Below are 22836 nucleotides of genomic sequence, written 5' to 3' on the forward strand. Positions count from 1 at the left end.
TGTCATTCTATTGAGTGGGCTGGTTTTGTTCTTAGTGCTAAAATGAGAAAGGTGAAAATTGCAAATAAAGCTTGGTTTGCTGATTTCCGGGAGTTGCAAAAAGGAAAGGAAGAGGAGTTGAAAGAAATTGAAAAATGGGATGCCTTGGCTGAATCAGTCCACTTTTCTGACCTTGAAAATGATTTTAGAACATCTTTGAAGGCTGAATTGATGTCTTTATACAGACGGGAGGAATTAAGTTTAATGCAAAAAAAGCAAGCTAAATTGGATAAGGTTGGGAGACAAAAATACCAGCTTTTTTCATTGGTTTCTTGCAGCTAAAAAGAGAAGAAATTTAATTACTGAATTGGTGAATGACCAAGGAGTGCCAACCAAATCATTTGGAGAGACCGAAAGTTTAATTTTGGGATTCTATGAGCACTTATACGCTCGAATGCCCGGATCTCGTCACATCCCATTGAACTTTGAGTGGCCATGTATTACCTCAAACCAGAATGCTATTCTTACAGCTAGATTTTCAGAGGTAGAAACTAAGTCGGCTTTGAAGGCACTTGGTAAGAGTAAAGCTCCAGTTTCAGATGGTTGCACAGTAGAATTTCTCCTAAAGTTTTGGGATTTAGTGAAGCAGAATTTCCAATCTTTATTTGAAGGTTTCTACAAGAATGGAAGACTAAATGCATGTATCTAGGAAAACTTCATTTGTTTAGCTCAAAAGAAGGAGAATGCCATTGCTGTTAAGGATTTCCGGCCAATCGGCCTCACTAACTTAACTTGCAAGGTTCTTGCTGAAAGATTAAAAAAAGTCATGCCTTCTATTATTGCTCCAACCTAAAATGTCTTTATAGAGGGGAGACAAATCTTGGATCCAATTTTAATAGCTAATGAAGTAATGGAGTATTGAGTTAAAAAGAAGAAAGGATTATTCTCAAACTAGATCTTGACAAAGCTTTTGACCACGTAGATTGAGACTTTTTAGAGAAGATTTTGTTGAATAAAAAGTTTGATCAGAAATGGATCAAGTGGATAATGGGTTGTGTCAAGAACCCTAGATATTCAATTTTCATTAACGGTAGACTGAGAGGAAGAATTTTTGCATCAAGGGGAATTAGGCAAGGTGATCCCCTCTCGCCTTTCCTATTTCTTCTAGTTAGCGAAGTCTTGGGGGCTCTTTGTGGATAAACTTCATCAAAATGGACTATTCGAAGGGTTTGTGGTGGGAAAAGAGAAGACGCATGTTTTTGTCCTTCAATTCGCATACGACACATCGATATTTTGCAAATTTACTGTAATATGCTTGCAAAACTAAAGTAAACTGAATTTGTTTGAATGGTGTTCAAGTCAGAAAGTGAACCGGAAAAAATCAGCCTTGTGTGTTGTGAATGTGGATGAGAATGAGTTACTGCCCAATGCTGCAAGTTTCAATTGCAAAGCTGATCATCTACCTCTCCTTTACCTTGGTTTACCATTGGGGGATGCCCTAAACAGGTTTCTTTTTGGCAACCTGTACGCTAAACTAGACAAATGGAGGAGATTCAACTTTTAGTAGATAGAATTCATGCTAAACTAGACAAATGGAGGAGATTCAATCTATCTAGAGGAGGGAGAGCTACCTTGTGTAAATCAGTGTTATCCAACCTTCCCACTTATTACATGTCAACTTTCTTAATGCCAGAAACTGTCATATCGACCTTGGAAAGAATATTACGTAATTTCTTTTGGGAAGGCCATAATGGTAGCTAGATTAACCATTTGGTGAAGTGGGATCTTGTCACAAGGTCTCAAGCTGATGGAGGCCTCGGTTTGGGGGGGCTTTAAGGCAAAGAACTTGGCTCTCTTAGCCAAGTGGGGTTGGAGATAAATTGAAGAAGAAAATTCACTAGGGTGTCAGGTAGTTAGAAGCATCCATGGTAAAGACTCCTTCAATTGGCATGCGGGTAAAGTTGGAAGAAGCTTGAGAAGTCCTTGGATAAGTATCTCTAGAACTTGGCAGAAGATGGATGTTTTGGCTACATTTAAACTTGGAAATGGCAATCCGATTGCTTTTTGGTTAGATACATGGGAAGGTGTGGTCCCTTTTAATATTTGGTACCCAAGACTCTATAAAGTAGCTTGACTTCTAAAAGGATCGGTAGCTGATTATTGGGAAGTTCTTTGGCTTCTTGGTCAATCACCTGCTTAAGGAGGAGGAAATTTTTGAGTATCAGGGATTGCTTGCAAAATTTCAGCTAGGAAAGTGATAGAAGCCTTTGATAGAAGATCGTGGTCATTAGAAGGAAGTGGAATTTTTTCAGTAAAATCTCTCTTGGCACATTTATCTCCCTCTTCCCCTTTGGACAAGTTGTCTTATTAAGCGTTATGGAAGTCCAATTGCCCAATGTGTATCAACATTCGCATGTGGATAATGGTTTTTGGTCACCTAAATGTTTCCTAAATAATGCAACATAAGTTGCCTTCTAGTTGTTTATCCCCCTCCATTTGCCCTTTGTGTAAACAGCACAGAGAAGATCTACAATATCTCTTCTCCACTTGCCCATATTCCGTAAACTGCTGGTGGAAATTATTCACTATCTTCAACATTTCAGGGGTGATTAGTAATTATTTTAGAGGAAATGTGCAACAGCTCTTTATAAGACCACATTTCAATAGAAATTTGATTGATCTGGATCAACGCAGTCAAGGCATTGCTGTTTGAGTTGTGTTTTGAAAGAAATCAAAGGGTGTTTCATGATCAACCCTTTGGCTGGATGGATCAGTTTGAATTTGCTCGTAGGAATGCCTCTTCGTGATGCTCCATGTCCAAGCAATTTGAAGGCTACATGTAAGGCCTCTAGTTAGGAATATATTGGGATAATTAGTGGAATATTAGTAGGGCGATTAAAAGGGACATATGAGTAATTAGATATGACATTTGTTAGGAATTTTAAATAGAAGGAAAGGGTTTGAAAGGAATCAAAGAGTGTTTCATGATAAAGTATCTCTTAGCCCCCTCAAATTTGATATCGCTCATCTCAACACCTCTTCTTGGTGCTCCCTTGCAAAAGAATTTAAAGATTTCTCCATTCAAGACATCAATCTCAATTGGAATGCCTTCATTATCCCGCTTTCATGATTTTGTAATAGCTTAGTTTTTGGCTTTAAGTTTATCTTTCAGTTCCGCATCTGATGTAAGCCTATGTATCAGGCATGATTTCTTTCAGCTTAGTTCTAAGTTTAAGCCTCGTTGCTTTAAGAGTTAGGAGATGATGAGAGTGCTATGGAGGTGTCAACCTAGTTGATGAGATGTCTTGGTGCACTTGCTGATCCTTGTTATGTTATGTTTTAGAGTTTTGCTTTAACATTTGTTTCCTTTCTTTCACTTGTATCAGCTTTCATTATCTTAATGAAGTGGCTTGTTTTTGTTCAAAAAAAAAAAAATAAAAATAGAAGGAAAGAGGTTGGAGGGAAGTGTGAAGAATTTAGTAGGATTTCCTAATTAGTGATTTTAGGAGAGTCTAGCCCTCTCGAAAGGCTAGGAGTTATCTGGTTCATTTTCCAATATATTTCTATATTGAATTGTTCTTGAGTTTATTCTTGTTAGGAGGGATCCTAACACTATACCATTCAAGAATTTTGCTTAAATTGGCGAGCGTAACTTTGCCAGCATAATATTTGCTTCTTGTATCGGTTTAAGTCGCACTTTCGTTGCTCTGTTTATGGTATTTTGTGGTATTTTATATTGTTTTCGCCTTAATGCTGTCATCCTTGTTTCTTTGTTCCTTCTTTGTAAGGGTTGTGTTTTAACCTCGGACCATTTCATATTGAGATTAGTTTGTAGGAAATGATGAGGGCGCTAAGGGATTGTCAACCTAGTTGAGATGCCTGAGTGGGCCTCCTGATCCATAGGCCTTATGCTTTGTGCTCTTTGTATAACTCTCTTGTATTTTGAGCATTAGTCTCATTCAATCTTATTTAATCTTATTAATGAAGAGACTTGTTTCCTTTTGAAAAAAAAAAAACTTTTGATTGATAATAAAGCCTTTGATAAGACTTAAGTTGCTCTTGTACCACTTGATAAGAACATCAAAACTTCCACCTATCTCCACAATGATATGATATTGTCCACTTTGGACATAATCTTCATAGCATTGCTTTTTGGTACCACACCATAAGGCCTTGTACCAATGTAGATAGTCGTTCTCACTTATATATCCATGACCATTCCATTATTTAGTCAATGAGTCGCATTCTTGACAATCCTCCCCTCGGTCTACCTCCTCTTAAATAGTCAACCATCGAGCCTCCTCTTAAATAGTCATCTATCTGTCTTAACTCTTCTCTAGGCTAACTCCTTTTTACTCGAGCACACTGCCTATCCGATAGAGTTCAACCACAGATCACACCATGACTACTTCTGAGGCTCCACTACATCTTTATTCGACATCTGAGGATTCTATCAACATGACTAAGTTTGGAGCATGGCTCTGATATCAAATTGATATAGCCTAAAGGACGAAAAGAGGAAATTTTCCAATAATAAAATTAGCCTTTATTATCAATCAAAAGTTATCAATACAAGAAGACAGTCCCTCTATTTACAGTGAATTGGAAAGCAAACTAATCATAATCCTAATTAATAAAAGAAACTAATACTAATCCTAATCAATCATGGAAATTAATCCTAATCCTAATCTATTAAGAATTTGACTAAGATATTCTAATTTACCCTAATCCTACTACATCATGGGATAAGGTACTGCGTACCGGTAGGATAAATGGAAAGGGGTAGTTGAAATAGTCATGTAAGGTTGTGAGGCCTCCAATTGTGGATACATACTATAGGAGGGGTTCAAAGGGAAATTGCCACTACCGTTAGTTAGTGGAAGGTGACATGCAGATGGAGCGTGGGAGTGAGTACTAAGCTTAAAGGGAATTCTCTACTATGTGAGATAGAGCTTTTCATTTTGTAATTGAATAGTGTTTTTTTTTTTGCCCTCCAACATAGCCTGAGCTGAACATCTCCATGACACCTTTGCTTTACCACTGAGATTCCACCCGTTTAAAGCTTTCAGTAAGCCACTCCAATAAAAATTTGGATAAACATATAGCTAAACCAACGGCTTTGAGCAAAAGGTTCCACTCCCTCAAGGAGAAAGGACACCGAAGAAACAAATGATCTACATTTCCATCGTCCCTAACACATAAGCTGCGAGAGAGTACCAGCCCTGGGAGTGTGTTCCGTGTTCTTTTGTTTTCTCCATTTCTGTTTATTGAAAGTGAAAGGGAAAAGAAGTAACACAAGGTTTACGTGGAAAACCCTAATTCAGGGAGAAAAAACCACGATAGAGAAGTTTTTATTATTTTAATGTCATACATACAAGAGACCCCAAACTCAGATTAAATAGAATGAGGGAAACCTTAATTTTAGTAGGCATAAAGGAAAAGAAAAATATGCCCCTAGGGCTAATGCACCATATTTCAACACTCCCCCTCAAGTTGTGGTGTAGATATTAGCAAGACCCAACTTGCTAACACAAGCTTCAAACGTTTGTCTCGGTAATCCTTTGGTAAGAACATTTGCAACCTGTTGGACTGAAGGAACATAGGGAATATAGATAACCCCGTGGTCTAACTTCTCTTTAATAAAGTGTCTGTCAATTTCAACATGCTTGGTTGTATCATGTTGTATTGGATTGTTGGCAATACTGATGACAACCTTATTATCACAATACAGCTTCATGGGACCCAGATTGTCTTGGTGAAGATCAGCCAAAACTTTATGTAACCATATTTCTTCACACACTCCCTGGCTCATAGCTCTATACTCTGCCTCAACACTGCTTCTGGCAACTACACCTTGTTTTTTACTCCGCCAGGTCACTAAATTTTCCCATACAAAAGTACAATATCCCGAGGTTGACTTTCTATCTATCATTGAACCTGCCCAATCTGAGTCAGTATATGCTTCGATGCTCCGTATGTCATATTTTCTAAAAACCAAGCTCTTCCCTGGAGTAGGCTTCAGATATCTCAAAATTCAAGTCACTACTTCCATGTGTTCCTCATACGGATTCTGCATGAACTGGCTTACCACACTTACAGCATAGGAGATGTTGGGCCTACTATGAGACAGATAAATCAGTTTTCCTACAAGGTGTTGATACCTCTCCTTATTTATAGGCACTCTTTCCGTAATGTTTTTCAGTTTGCCATTAACCTCAATAGGAGTGTCAATGGGTTTGCATCTAGTCATTCCTGTTTCCTTTAACAGGTCCAGAGTGTACTTCCGTTTAGACACTGATATTCTTGCTTTCGATCTTGCCATTTCCATCCCGAGAAAATACCTCAAACTACCAAGATCTTTGATCTTAAATTCGCCTGCTATCCTCTATTTTAGTTTAACAATTTCTATCGTATCATCCCCTGATAAAATGTTATCATCGACATACACTACCAAAACAGCAATCTTCCCTGAAAGTGATCTTTTGGTGAACAATGTATGATCAGAATGCCCATGAACAAACCTTTGGAATTTAACAAACACTGTGAACCTATCAAACCACGCTCTCGGAGACTGTTTCAACCCATATAAGGACTTTCTGAGTCTGCAGACATGGTTTCCAAATTTAGCTTCGAAACCTGGAGGGGGACTCATGTAAACCTCTTCTTCTAACTCACCATTAAGGAAGACATTTTTATCATCCAGTTGATGTAGAGGTCAATCCTTATTCACTGTAACAGACAGAAGAACTCGGATCGTGTTGAGCTTAGCCACTGGAGAAAAAGTTACTGAATAATCAATCCCATACGTTTGAGTAAACCCTTTAGCAACTAACTAGGCCTTATATCTTTTGAGCGTTCCGTTAGACTTATACTTCACCATGAACACCTATTTGCAGCCAACTGTCTTGTGACCTCTAGGGAAAGTCACTAAATCCCAAGTTTGGTTCGCCTTGAGAGCTCTCATTGCTTCCATTAGTGTTGCTCTCCACTCGGGAGCCTCCATGGCTGCATGCACATTGGTAGGTATTGCTAGGGCATCCAGTTGAGTAGTGAAAGCCTTAAAAACAGGAGACAAGTTATTGTAGGTCAGAAAACTGTGCATAGGGTACTTTGTACATGACCTGGTTCCTTTAGAGCGATTGGCATATCAAGAGTGGTATCATAATTGCCAGTCTTTGTCGGCCTCTCTCCACAAACTTTTGAGGCAATTTTTTACCTTCCTGAGAGTCTTCCAGCACTTCATTACCTCCTGTAATTTCAGCCTTCTCTGAGTCTGTCTCACCACCTTCTATGCACCCAGGTTTCTCTTCAAGAATCTTCTTTAAAATAGCAGGATCTTGAACCTGAGCTGGTTCCGATGCTTGGACACTTTCCGATGGAACAACAAGAATTTCCTGGGTTTCCTTTCTGAGATTCTTCCTATAGTATGTTATCCAGGGCATTTGTCTAGTGGGGAGGATAGACACTGGAATATCAGTGACAGGTTCGGGACTAGGTAGGCTGGATTCAGGAATGGGTTCAGGAATAGTAGAACTAGTCTCAAGATTGAAGCTAATAGGTACGGAGTATGTGGAACTGTTAGTCTCTTCACTCGTGGTCTCCCTCTGAAGACGACTAACGGGAAAGAATGGTTCATCTTCAAGGAATGTGACATCCATAGTGACAAAGTACTTTCTGGAAGGTGGGTGAAAACATTTATCCTCGCTGATGAAGGGGATACCCGATAAACACACACTTTTGAGCACGTGGGGCAAACTTAGTTCGGTGAGGGCCATGAGTGTGAACAAAAGTTGGACACCTAAACACAAGCAGAGAAACTTCAGGAATAAGACGCGTAGACTGGCAGGATTCTTTAAAGCACTCAAGGGGTGTTTGGAACTTTAGAACACGTGAAGGTATCCTATCAATGAGATTGGCTGCAGTGAGGACTGTGTCTCCTCATAGCTATGATGGGAGAGACGTAGGGATTATCAAGGAACTAGCAACTTCAATAAGATGGCGATTTTTTTGTTCAACCACCCCGTTTTTTTGTGGAGTATAAGCACAAGAGTTTTGATGGATGATCCCTTTTGACGTTAGGAATTCCCGAAGGGTGTGATTGACAAACTCACGCCCATTGTCACTTCGAAGAATGACAATCTTCGTATTAAACTGAGTTAAGATGGTGGTATAGAATTGTTGGAAGGTAGACAGGACCTCGGATTTATCGGCAAGGAGGTATGCCCATGTAAGTCGGGTATGATCATCGATGAAAGTGACAAACCATCGTTTACCAGACAGGGTAGAGACGTTTGAAGGATCCCAAACATCACTGTGGATCAAGTGGAAAGGCTGGGTAGGTTTATAAGGCTGAGAGACAAAAGAAACACGAGGCTGTTTAATACGTATACAGACATCACAAGACAAAGAAGAAATATTCACATTATGGAATAAATGGGGAAACAAATATCTCATATATTGAAAACTTGGATGTCCAAGACGAAAATGCCACAACAAATAATCTTTTTCAGACATAGTAAATGAAGATAAAAAACTAGTCCTAAACAAATTCCTGGAGGAAGCATCTTTAGAAAGGAAATAGAGGCCCCTGTCATATCGGGCAGTGCCAATCGTCTTCCCCGAGCTCAAGTCCTGAAACAAAGCAGTATTTGGTGAGAAGAAAACTCTACAATTCAAATATTTTGTTATTTTACTTATTGATAACAAATTGTAAGAAATTTTTGGCATATGTAGGACTAGGACATTTTGTAGAACTAATTCCTGAAATGGTGACAATCTGCATTTTCCAGCAACATGAACGAAGGACCCATCCGCAATACGAAAAATCCTCTCATTTCCAGCACTCGAATAATACGAGAGGAATCGATCCAATGAGCCAGTCAAGTGATTGGTCGCTCCTGAATCCAGAATCCATAACTCATTCCCTTCAACGAGGAAACTAAAAGATTGAGGGTTAACTGATTGAGCAACTGTTCCGATCCCTATGGTACCTGAATCACCTGGGTTGGTTACTGGAGATTGTGTCTGAGGTTGTACCTGAGGTTGTGTGGCCCCCTCAACTGATTCACTCATCATAGCACGCCTAGATTTTGACTTGTCATTTGGGGGGCGACGTTTACCATTGGGAGGTCGGCCATGCAATTTCCAACACTGATCATTCGTGTGCCACTGTTTTTTGCAATGCTCACATACTGGGGGTGTTTTGCTATTTTGTTTGTCACCATCAGATCCAAAGGGTGAAGGCAGCTGACTCTACAGTGGTAACCCCAGACTCATTCATTGCACTCGATCTATCCTCTTCCAATCGAACCTCTGAACAGACCTCTATGAGGGACGGTATTGGTTTCTACCCTAGTATTTGACTCCGAACCGTATCAAATTTGGGGTGCAATCCTGCAAGAAAATCATACACACGATCAACCTCTTCTATCTTCTGAGTACTGAATACCGTCATGCGGGCAGTTCCAGATGATCTCCTGACATAGATCCATTTCTTGCATAACAAAGACATTTTGTTGAAATAGGATGTTACATCCATGCTCCCTTGCTTGCACTCATGAACCTGTTTACGTAAAGTATATAGGCGAGATGCATTCTGTCTTCTAGAATATAACCTACGGACCGCATCCCAGATATCCCGTGCAGTGGCTGAATATAACAGGAGTTTCCCAATTTGAGGTCCATGCTGCTTATCAGCATTGACCGAAGTAAAGAATCTTCTGTCTTCCAGACCCGCTCTTGGGGATCTCCAGGGCTCGGTTGCAGTATTTCTCTAGTTAAGTACCCAAATCTATGGCGCCCTTCAAGGACCATTTTAATCGTTTGAGACCAAGAGAAGTAGTTTTGGCCATTCAACTTCTCACCTATGATCATTCCTGCAGAGTTTCCCAAAGTACTAGTTAACAAATTAGCAGTAGGTAGAGTAGGGAACACTGTTATCGGGTTTTCTGAATAGATTGGAAGACTGGAAGACTCATGGCCCTTCAGTTTTGAACCAAGAACTGCCATTTGTTGTTGAAGGCTTGCCAATTGCTGTTGGAGTTCCCCATGGGTCTCTGATCTTGACTGTTTCTTTTCATAGGAACCGGGAATAGAACTGTCACCCATAGAGTCACCCACTCGATACCGAGGCTGAACCGGATACACGTTTGGGATAGACCCTTGTTGCTGGAAGGAACCAAAAAACCGCTCAGAAGATTCAACCGGGTACTGCCCAAACACCTTGGCATTGCTGCTCGAAGCTACACGGCCAGGTACTGTGCCGGCGGAAGGATTGGCGGCTGACTGGTGCGAGACTGGCTCGGGAGGACGTGCGGCTGTCGATTTGGAAGCAATAGCAAACGGTGAGCGTGAGATTTGCATGGACACGAGCGGCTAGTGTGCGATCTTTGTATTAAACTGAGTTAAGATGTTTACAAGAACAATGCAAGGGCTTGAATACAAGACCTCCTTGGACCATCTGTTCTGATACCATGTTAAATCACCAATTGACCCAAAAACTTAAGCTAATGAGTAGAGGTAAATTAAATTATATATCACTAATATATATATATATATAGCTAAAAAATCTAAATTATGAACCAAATGAAAGGAACCATCATAATCTATTAAAAAAAGAATTTAACACCTCGACTACATGTGGGAATGATTGTGTAATATTAATTGATATATGACTTAAAATGTTAATCAGATTAAATTTGAACCTTATGGTGGATAAATAATTCAAAATGAAAGTTAAATATATTTTATGACCTTAATTTACCATGATATACAATCTGATTTTAATAAATTACATGATTTGATTTACTAGTTCATTATTTGATTTTCTTTTCTTTTAAAAAGAAAAAGATATTTCATTGATGAATGAAATATATAAAAGAGGGGCAGACCCCGAAGCCAAAGGTGGATTGCAAAATAACCTCCTTTTGGCCAAAAGATCTGATAGCATATAATTTGAAAATGGGCATTTCCATTTACACAGGCATAGAACTAAGAATAGAACTGAGTTTCGGAAAGTAGAGACCAAGGACTTGATGAATATGCGATTCCCTAGGCCTGGTTGGGAGAATCTGTCATAACTAGTACATGTTTTCTTTAACAGTAAGGCATCCACTTGGATCATCAGTATTGAATTTGTTTACTGCTTGCATGTTTTTTTTTCTTCTCCACATCAACCAATTTCCCCCCATCCATCAACTCAAGGGAAATTCAAATCTTAGATTGGTTATAAGGAGGAGCGGAGTAGGTTGTTTGATGATAAGTTTACCTCTTTTGATTCTTTTTGGGCCAGGTTCAGAACACGGCCTCTTGTGTACACCAAATTCTTTTGTAATTATAGCCTCCTTATGATTTTAAACAATTGGAGGGCTCTTCTTGTTTGATTTCATTTTTGTGGGGGGTTTCCTCAACCCCCACCCTTAGGCTGTTCCTTTCTTTCTTGGTTTAATGCATTTATCTGTTTCTTATAAAAAAAATAAAAAGGACGAGGTCTCAGACGCTATCATATCTTATGTATGACAAAGTACTAGTTTCTTGTTACTTGAATATATACATACATTTATATATAAGCCACTTCTCTCTTACACATGTCAAACACCAGATGAAGTTTATGATAATTTTCAGTTTTTATGTTACTCAATTATTGACTTGGTGATTGTTTCATCCTGTCCTCAATATAAAACAGCTATACCCGAATCAAGGTTCCTGTGAAAGGTCGTTCTTGTAAACATCTTCAGGTGAGCATTCCCAGTCATGGCATCTGAAAGGTGTTGATGTACCTCGAATCTAGCATGATCATTACAAATCTTTTTCAGATACTTATCTTTTCTGTCAAGAAAACGGGGCACCAATATTTTGTGCCAAGGCAACTGTAGCATGCGCCTTGGCCCTTGACATGTGTACTCTTATTTATTTATTTTTATATATAGTTAGACAGTCTTGTAGTTCATATAAATTTACTGTATGTTATATGACATCTTAGTAAGTTTTCTTTAGGTTTAATATCAGTGTCTTCTTTGTGTCTGCTGCAGTGCTTTGATTTCGGCAACTTCATTGACATAAATTCAAGACGACCATCCTGGCGCTGTCCACATTGTAATCAGTATATTTGCTTTTTGGATATTCGTGTTGATCAAAATATGTTGAAGGCAAGTGCAGTGATCGGCCTTTTCTAATTTTATTGTGTATTTGCAAATTTTTGTTGCTTTATTCCATTCAATTAATCCATTGTATTTCCGTTAGGTCATTAGAGAAGTGGGTGAGAACGTTACTGAAGTGATTATCTCGGCAGATGGATCATGGAAGGCCATCCTTGAAAATGATTATGGGGATGGTCGGCCATTGGATGATGCTCTTACCCATCAGAACGAAAGGGCACAAGAAGAGTCTACTGCCCCTCCTGATGTGTTAGATCTTACTGAGGTTGATGATGATATGGACATCTGCAATTTGGAGACTGAAGACATGAAACCTTGTCTTAGTAATAAAAACCAACCGGTTTCTTCGAGTGTAGATATATCATCTGGAATGAACATGAATAGCTTGAATCAAAATCTTGCTGCTGTCTTGGATGATGACTTTTGGTCTGGAATAGTTACCGATGGGATTTTGACCTCAAGTTCTGGGCCAGATGCTCCAATGGGTAATAGCACGCATCCACCTGGTTTTGCTGGTGTTATGCAATCTACAGTCTTGACTGATGTTGTCCCACCTGTTCTTAATCATGGTGTGGGGGTTCCAGCGCATGCCAACTTTTCATCTCCTGCATTCTTCGATCAAAATAATTTGCAGATTCAAGTTTCGAATTCAAATGAAAATAATCAGTATGGGAGGATAACATCAATATCAAGACCTGTAAGCAGGACGCCAATTGCAGTTCAAGCCCTTCCTGCTCAGTCCCAAGCAGCAGGCCAGCAGTTTAGTTCAAGAACTCCAATCATTTCCTCTGCTCCTCAAGTTGGACAAAGCATTCCGAATATCAGAGATGGTTTAAATACGGTATCTCGTGATTTAGAAAGGAGACAACAATTTTCGAGACATCATGGAGATTCACATCATGCAACAAACCTAGCTTCATTTCACCACCCACAAACCATGCAGGTACTATTTTATTTTGTTTCCATGGTCTTCGTGTGGTAATCTATTTGATGTTTTTCTTTCCAATGAACGCGACTCTTGGATGTGTTTACTTTTATTACGTTTAAATCTTGGAGATCTGTGCCAGGTGAACATAAGTTTTCTAACACGATTTAGGATGAAATATTTGTTTTCCTCATTGAGTGACCTCAAGAATTACATGAAAAGCAACACATTTTTAAAGTATTAGGCCTTTCTCATTGGACCAACTCCTTGGGAATATCAGTTTACTTTTATAGTTCAGGGCAATTGATTGAAATTATTTGATCAATGGCCTACGGAGAGGGCCCACTTTTTGTTTTTCATTCATCATTTGTGTTCTACAGATCTTCGAGATGATATTATATGCATACTCTATTATTTTACTATGTACATTAACCTTTAATTTTCTACTTAAACTGACAGAACCGCGATCCTCAAGATCGTTCTTTCACTTCTGTTCAATCTGTTCAAGCATCGACTGGTCTAAGGTCATCCACGGGGCTATTAACAGATTTCCAAAATTCTCACCTTCAGCAAGCTCTCAATTTGAGGATGTCCCACCTCCGGAATCAGAACTCAAGCATTGTCCGTCCATCTTTGCCATTCTCAAGACCTATGAGTCAAGTAGGAGGTGGATATGGTGGATCTGCTTATACAGCAGTAACACCTAATAGTCAACATGCAAGAATGATGGCTGCTTCCCAGCGAGCTGAGATGATGAGACAATCTTCAGGCATGTCATTTCAAAATCAAACTTCCAGATCCCCCCATTCTCTCCAAACTACTCCTGATGGGCTTAGGAGACCAGCTGGGGAGCTGAGAAATGTTGGAGGAATGTCTCAGTCTGTTGCCATGGCTGCGGGTTCGGTAGATCTGTCAGCAGAACAGAACTGGCAGCCCGCAGGTCGAATGCGTGGCAGTATTTCCGGTCGAGCTTATTCTGATACTTATGGTGTAATTATTCAGCCAACTCAAGCTGCACAGTCTGCTCGACCGCCATCTCATTTGACACCTACTCAACCCAATACTCCATCCACGCAGGCCCAAAGGTCCAATGGATTGGATACACACGTTCCAAGAACATAATATTACATGTTGAAGAATTTCTTGCTCTTACAAACATTGACTGGATGTACAGGTGCTCTTCCGTTTCCTATGGCTCCTTTTATCAAGTTAGTAAAAAACTTCTACCTGAGGTATTTATTCATTATACCATGCCAAATTTTGTCCACTGCAGGTCAGTTGTAAAGTTTTCCTTGTAATTAGCTAGTAGGTACCCTTGTTTTATACAACCTGTCCTGTGTGGTGAACTTCAAATAGGTTTGTTAAGTTTCCCCCCGCATCGTTGCAAACAAATTTTAGCTCTGAATCCGTGAAAGAAATTTTTAACAGGGAAATTGGGTCATGGAGACGCTTTGCATGAATAGTTGCACAATGAAAAATATAGAACTCTGATCTCTAACTAGAAGGTTTAGTTGAAATTTCTAATCCCGCTATCTTGGAAGCTGCTGGTAATCTATGTTTTTCTAACACCATTATAAACTTAAAATTGTAATCTACCGGACCCATATTCATTTTGCTTCCTAGTCTCTGTTGAGATTAGTTTGCCTCTTTTAACTATCTATAGGCTGTACATTTTTAAAGAATGAAAACCATCTATTTGTTAGATATCGTTGTTTTCTTTCTTTTCTTGATGTTTACCTGCATTTTTGACCAATTTGAATAGAAACCATGATGAGATTGGACATATTTGTTTATTATTATTATTTATTTAGAGATCAACCGTGGGGTGGGAGATTCAAACATAACTTCAACAAAAAAAAATTGCGGTTCGAATCTTCAACTCAATATATAATATAAAATTGTACCTACAAAACTAAATATCATAACTTACAATATTTTACAAGATATTTAAAGGATTTAGCTGTGCTTTTTTAAGCCACTAGATATTAAGGGTTATTCGTTAGTGTTCTAAAAATAGAAATTTGAGAACTAGAAAATCAATGAAAATATAATTGTATTTAATGTTTTTAAGTTTAAATGTATGTAGCATGTTTAGAAATTAGATTCAAATTTAAATAATTGTTCACAATGTAATTGATAATATATTTATTACCAACTAAATTTTATGTTAAATATAAACTATTATTAATTAATATATGAACATATGTAATAGGAAAATTAAATTTAATTCAATTGATATAAAATTGTGTCAATGACCATGATGTCATAAAAATGTGAAAACCTATATTTGTCAAAGTTTTTATCTTCTTAACATATTCAAAATGAGGATATGTTTAAAATATAAAATTGTTCTTACCAGAGTTTTCACTATTTAGAATACAGCATCTAGAAACAATTTTTAAAAGGCAAATTTACCAAACACATTTGTTTCAACTTTGTAAATTTAAAATCATAAAATAGAATTCATATTTGGGTCTAAAGATAATACTCTAAATCATCTTCTAATTGTCATCAAATAGGCTAAAGTTGCGTTTAACATTGAGTTAGTTGTGTCAAAAATCTATTTAATCTGTTTTACCCGTTTGGTAATTTACATTTTTTAAAAATTTATATAAAATTGGTTTTTAAATCTTATGGTTTTCAAAATCGGCTTAAAACTAGCTTTCTCTTTTAGATTTCCGAATAATTTGACACTTTTTAACAATAAATGATTTTTTCCTATAATATTTCTCTTTTCCTATGGATTTCACTCTTTTTTTTTACTTAAATTCAAATAAAATTTGTTCATTACAATTATTTTATACAACAATTATTTTTAATTTTTTTCATATAATATAAGAAAATGGCAAGATGTAGTTTGTACTTTTTTTAGGTAAAATATAATTGGTAATTTAAAATACAAAATTCTAAATAAATAACTCATAACAATTTAATATATCAAAAAATAATAATTAAATAATTAAATAATGTCCGGTTCGATCATTATAGCTAAACTAGAGCAAATCTTATTTGTACTTGTCAAACGTTGTCATCTGTTTTTTTATGTTTAAAATTGAAATTTACCAAATGCCAATTTGTTTTTTTATAATAGTTGATTTTTTTTTTAAAAGTACAGTTACCAACAATTATTTTTAAAACTAGAGCAATTTCAAATGGAGCCTAAAGTTTGGAAGTTTTTTGAAATTTAATATTTGTGTATTCTTTGTTAATTAGATTTGATTTTCATATCTAGTCTCTAAATTTTGATTATCACATCTATTTAATTTATAAGTTTTACGACTTTTCAATTGTGCTCTTGAAGTTGATAATTTATTTAACTTCTACTTACTCCATCATTCATGCCTTCATGGCTTCATGCAAGCATATCATGCCACTCTCTCAAATCCACATCATTTTAGCATTGTTCATTCAAACAAAAAGTAAAATTAACATACCAACCTTCCAGTAATGGAAGTAAACAAATATTTTCATGTGATAGAAATATAATACAATGAAAAACAAAATAACTCAGTGCAAAATGAACTGTCAACTCTGTCTCCAAGTTACCTGTTTGATTTGTTTACTCAAAATTATTTTGGAAATTACCAGTTTGAATTTGCCATTCCAATCTCAGGAATTTGGCAAAGAAAGTTAAAGGTCTTATTTTTTTATTTTTACGGCATGTTTGGCCTAACTTTTAGGTAATTTTGGAGTGCTAAAAGTAATTTTCACTTTCAAACAAATCCATTTAAAAACATTTTTCAGAACACTTTAAAGTTGATTATTCATAAAGTGATTTTTTAAGGTTATTAACTGAAAATTATTGTGCTAATTTATGTATTGAAAAATATTTAGATGTATCATGAGCTGCATAAATCTTTGTGCAATTCTTTTAAGTGTCCAATCACAAGTTGTCATGTGACAATTTTTTTTTTTTTTTAAAAATATTTTTAATTGAAAATTATGTACGGAGATGAGTGTATCATAAACTGCACCTAAGTATTACTCTTATACACTTATATAATCATTTTTAGATGTAATGTAACCAAACAACACATGCAATTAAAATCACTTTAAAAGTATGTAATCAAACATGAATGTTTTAATTTAAATATTTTTAAAAAGTGAAGGTGCTTTAAGATTTTATTTTTATTTTTAGCCTCTTTAGTTTTTAAACTAAAGTATGCAAAACTCGTTCATATTTTTATCTTTAAATTTCTAAAAGTTTGGTTTATAGATATTTTGCATAATATAAATGCAAAATTCTGAGCAAATTAGATGAATGTTCTGTGTTTTATTAAAGAGTAAAATGAGGCTTATATAGCCAATACAAAAGAATCAAACTAAAAGAAAAATACTAACCCACTAAAGAAATGGTGAAAAAAAAATCTAAATACCTAAGTTGCTAATCCAAAGGAATTTTGTTCTGACAGAATAAAAGTAACATAATAACAAAATAACTTAACAATCTATCTCTTGAACTAGACACTGTCAAGTGTGGAGTTCATTTAGTATTTCATGTACTCCCAACAAGTTTTGAAGTTTTTGAAAAACTTCTAATTTCAGGGGCTTAGTCATCACATAAGCAACTTGGTCTTCAGTCCCACAAAATTTCAATTTGATCACATCATGTTTAACTAAATCTTGAATAAAATGAGATCGTATACCTATATGTTTGCTTCTCCCATACATGGTTGGATTTTTGGAGAGTTTAATTTCAGAGTTGTTGTCACACATAATTGTTGTACATCCGTCTTGCTTAAGTTCTAGCTTTTCCAAAATTCTCTTCATCCACACAGCTTGGCAAGCACATGCTGTTGTAGCTACAAATTCGGTCTCAATGATTGATAAAGTAACCAATGGTTGCTTTTTAGAAGGCCATGAGATAGCTCCCGAGTTCATTAAGAATACATATCCATATGTGCTTTTTCTATCTTCGATGTCTCCAGCATAATTAGAATCAATGAAAGCAAGAACTTCTTTACCTTTATCTTGTGCATAAAATATCCCAAAATTAATGGTCTCTTTCAAGTACTGAAATACTCTTTTAGTTACTTATAAGTATAATTCTGTAGGCTTCGACATAAAACGGCTGATTAAGCTGACAATGAACATCATGTCTGGCCAAGTAGTAGTTAGATATATGAGATTGCCAACTATTTGCTTAAAATATGTTTCATCAACTAGATCCCCTCCTTCATCGCTATGTAACTTAGAACCTGGTACAATGGGATTTCACATAATATTGCTATTTTACATTCCAAATCTTTTTAAAATGCATTTTTTTTTACAAATATATATACCATCTCTTTTATGCAAAACTTCAATGCCCAAAAAAAATCTCATTCTCCCTAAATTTAACATATCAAATCAAAATGGATTCTTTAAATTTCTTCATCAAATCTTCATCAACGCTCGTATATATTAAATCATCGACATAAACACTCACAATAAGAAAATCTTCATCTTCATCATCGCTTGTATATATTTAATGAACAATGTTCGTTCACTGTAGCATCTCAGAAAATCTTCTCCTCAAAGTGTGCTTCCAATCTACTAAACCAAGCTCTAGGAGCTTGTTTTAGGCCATACAATGCCTTTTTTAGCTTATATACTTTATGCTCATTTCCTCTCTACACATGACCCATTGGTTACTCTACATACACATCTTCATTTAATTTTCTATGAAGAAAAGCAAACTTTACAACAAGTTGAAAAATTTTCCACATTTTCTGTGCTGTCAAAGATAATGTTATACGGGTTGTATCCATTCTTGAAAATGGTGCATAAACTTCAGAATAATCAATTCCTTGTCGTTGTGAATAATCCTTAGCCACTAACCTAGCTTTGTATTTATCCACCTCTCTATGTTCACTGAATTTTGTTTTGTAAATCCATTTCACCCTAAACTTCCTTGCCCCTAATGGCAATTCATTTTTCTCAATTACGGCCATCTCAACGTCCATTGTCAACTTCCATTTAGGACATTTTAATGCTTCCTCAAATTTGACTGGATCTATATCAGTCTGAGGCATGTGAGCTTCAATGTTGTCATCGCCTGAAAGTCCTTCTCTAGTAACCTAATCATTCAAGTAAGTTGGAACTCGTTGTATTCTTCCTCCTTCGTTTGCTGATGATGACACATTTGAAAAGGATGTTGATTATAGGCATTGATCACAATTCTCCATGTTTGTATTGGCTTCACCTTCTTCATGGTCGAGAACATTGTCTTCAATCACCTCAACATCGCTCTCACCATCTTGCCATTCAGGGTTCACCAAACTTTGTTAGATTAGGGTTTTATCCCAATCCCATTGTTTCTCTTCGTCAAAAATAACGTCTCAACTTACTACAAACCTTTTTATACGCTTTTGATTCTTCACTGATGCCTAGAAGGACACAAGGAAAGCTTTTGTTTCTTAATTTCTCTCTTGTTTTTTATCAGGTATGTGCACATGGACAATGCACCCAAATATTCTGAAATGCTTCACAGTGGGTTTTTCTTCGCTACATGCTTCTTGTGGTGTAAGATATTTTATTGCTAATGTTGGACTTCTATTCAACACATAAACTACCCAGTTAACTGCTTCAAGCCAAAGTACTTTTGGCATTTTCTTTTCAGACAACATGCATCTCACTAGGTTCATCATGATTCGATTTTTCTATTCTGTTATGTCGTTCTGCTAGGAAGTGTAGATTGTGGTTAACTGTCTTCTAATACCATGTTGCTTACAAAACTCATTAAAATCTCGTGAGTTAAATTCTCCTCCCTTATCAATTCGTAAACATACAATGGGCAAGCCATTTCTTTTTCAACAAATTTCTTAAATTATTTAAACATGTCGAATGCTTCCGGATTTTCGTTAAAAAATATACCCAAAATTTTCTTGCAAAGTTATCTATGAAGCATAAAAATACCTTTTCTTACTATTTGATATTGGAAATATTGGACCACAAATATCTACATGTATCAACTGTAATTTTTGAGTTGCTCTCCATGAGCTTCTTTTTGGTATTGAGTCTCTATGTTGCTTTCTAACCATACAACCACTACAAGTAATAGTTTCAACACTTAGTTGTGAAAGTCCACAGACCATATCTTTAGTATAACGTGTTCTCAAGCCTTTTTGGCTTAAGTGATCATATCGACAATGCCAAAGATGAGTTAGATTTGTTGAGGCAGTGTGGAAGCAAACACCCTTCCCCTTGTTGAGTTGCAATTTCACCTTTACAACGAACATTCTATTGGTTGTCATCTCCGATTCAATAATTAACCCTTTTTTGGGTGATAAATATTGCATTTTCCAGCTTGAATTAGAACAAAAAGACCTCGTTCTTGGAGTTGTCCAATGCTTAAAAGACTGTTCTTTAGCTCTGGAACATAAAAAACATCAGTGACCATATGATAATTATTATTCCTATATAATCTCACCTTTCCTTTTCCAAGTACACTCATTTTGGTATCATTGCCCAATTTTATTGAATCTCGGTAAGCTTTATCTAACTCATGGAATGTAGCTTTATTACCACTCATATGATTTGAGCAACCTGAATCAAGAAACCATATGTCCTTCTGTGAAGCATGATCACATCTACATAGAACATCAACAACATTTCTTTCTTTATTCAATTCAACATAGTTGGGCTCCTCTAGTGTTGGGCATTCATTCTGAAAATGACCAAGCTTATGACATCTGTAACACTCAATGATTGCCTTACTGAAAGGTTGTCGTCCTCGATCTTTGCCTCTACCTCTATAGCCTCCTCGTCCTCAACCTCGACCTTCATTTCTATTTTGATCATCAATGGTCACTTTGAAAGCTTGCTCCTAAACTTTGTTTCTATGAAACATTTGCTCATGTACAACGAGAGAACTTTGTAGTTCATCAATTGAAAGTGTATCAATATTTTTAGATTCTTCAATTGAGACTATCACTTAGTTGAATTTCTTAGCTAAAATTCTAAGAATTTTTTCAACAACCATAATGTCATTTACCTATTCTCCATTGGTCCTCATTTTGTTTGCAACACTCATAATACGAGCAAAATATTCTACGATACTTTCATTTGATTTCATTTCTAGAATCTCAAAATTACATTTCAATACTTGGAGAATTGAGCGTTTAACCTTTGCATTTCCTTCACAGTTTTTCTTTATGGAATCCAATATTTGTTTTGCTATGCGTTTCTCCAAAATTTTCTCAAGAGTGATTATGTCTCTAGCTTGTAATAGATAATTCTTAGCTTTGAGATCCTTCAACATCAAATCTTCGTATTCCTTTTGTTGCATCTTAGACAATGTCTCTCCATTTTTTGATTCTTTGTAATCAGTTTCAATTAGGTGTCAATACCCTTTGGATTTTAGTAGGTTCTTCATAAGCATGCTCCAATGGTCATAGTGACCATAAAAAACTGGAATAGTTGGTTGCATAAAATGGTTATCCTCACTCATCCTCACTAAAAAATCACTAAAAAAAAAAAAAAAAAAAACTGCAGTGCAGTTTTTATTCTTAGACCATAATGGGAGCTCTGATACCAATTTGTGCATAATACAAATGTAGAACTCTGAGCAAATTGGATGAATGCTCTATGTTTTATTGAAGAGTAAAACTAGGCTTATATAGCCAATATAAAGGAATCAAACTAATAGAAAAATACTAATCTAAGGAGTGATGTAAACCAGAAAAAGAAATCTAAATAATCAAGTTGCTAATTCAAAGAATTTTATTCTAACCTAATAAAAACAACTCAATAACTTAACAGATATGTCTATTTTAGTAGTTTTTTAAAAATTTAATTACTACTTTGATTCTTATATTTTAATATTAATATCTACTCCATCAATAACCTACGTGATTCCAATATGTGCTCATGCTTAACACATTAATACACATATTTGCAATAGCACCATCTGTTTAATTAAACCATTAACCGTAAAATAGCAACATAGTCAAATTATTATGTTCTGTTAAAGTTAAGGGGAATTTTTTAAGTTTAAGAGGTGTAATTAGTTTTTATATATAAAAATATGTCTTTTTTTCTTATCTCTTTTTTTTCCCCTTTCTTTTCTTTTTTAATAAAAAAAAGTTTTCAATTGTGTTTGGACATTGTGCTGGAAATTTTGTAAACATGAACCAAATCAATTTATACGAGTACAAAACAAAACAGACGTTTGAAAAATACCTGACTTAAAATGGATGATTCTAAAGGTATATATGGACCAATATAGTAAATAACTGAAACTACAAACTAAAATAGACAAATAATGAGAAGTGTAGAGACAAAAAGATATAAAAATCTGAATAATCAATGATTATAAAAAAATTATAATCTAAATAATTAAGGATTACATTTATGTCGCTTCTCTCAATAAAGAGGAAAAAAAAGAGAGAGAAAAGTTTGCATATACTCACATGTTTTATTTTAGAAGCATTATTATTCTTACTTTTAAAATGAAAGACAATTAATATATATATATATAGTTAAAATATTATTTTTGTCGTTTGAAATAATATTGGAGGTAGTTGTCCTCCCTTAAAAATTCATGATCTTTTCCTCATCTAGCTAAATCAAGAATAGTCATATCTATCAGAATTATTACACTTGAGCACAACGCAGGTTCGAAAGCTCAACCATGGATAGATACCATCATGATTACATCTTCTGAGGCTCTCCAATTCTTTGTTAAGACACTCGGAGATTCTATCAACATGGATACGTCAAGGCCTACTTTGATATCACTTGTTAGAGATAATATTAGATCTCTAGATATCTTTACAATGATATGATATTGTCTAC

General features: G+C 35.8%; 1 protein-coding gene across 1 annotated transcript in view; it reads left to right on the forward strand.

The window, feature by feature from the left end:
- Nucleotides 1–14576, forward strand: part of LOC120069093 (RING/U-box superfamily protein) — a 59652-nt gene extending 45076 nt beyond the window's left edge. The window contains exons 13-16 of the mRNA XM_090308653.1: nt 11663–11714; nt 12009–12125; nt 12220–13077; nt 13519–14576. Coding sequence (XP_090164779.1) covers nt 11663–11714; nt 12009–12125; nt 12220–13077; nt 13519–14181 — 1690 coding nt within the window. The 3' untranslated portion in view covers nt 14182–14576. The remainder of the gene's footprint in view (nt 1–11662; nt 11715–12008; nt 12126–12219; nt 13078–13518) is intronic.
- Nucleotides 14577–22836: the final 8260 nt, after the last annotated feature.

The sequence above is a fragment of the Benincasa hispida genome, chromosome 12 (genome assembly GCF_027475165.1).
Source record: "Benincasa hispida cultivar pf3 chromosome 12, pf3_genome.v1.1, whole genome shotgun sequence".
NCBI classification, from domain to species: Eukaryota; Viridiplantae; Streptophyta; class Magnoliopsida; order Cucurbitales; family Cucurbitaceae; genus Benincasa; species Benincasa hispida.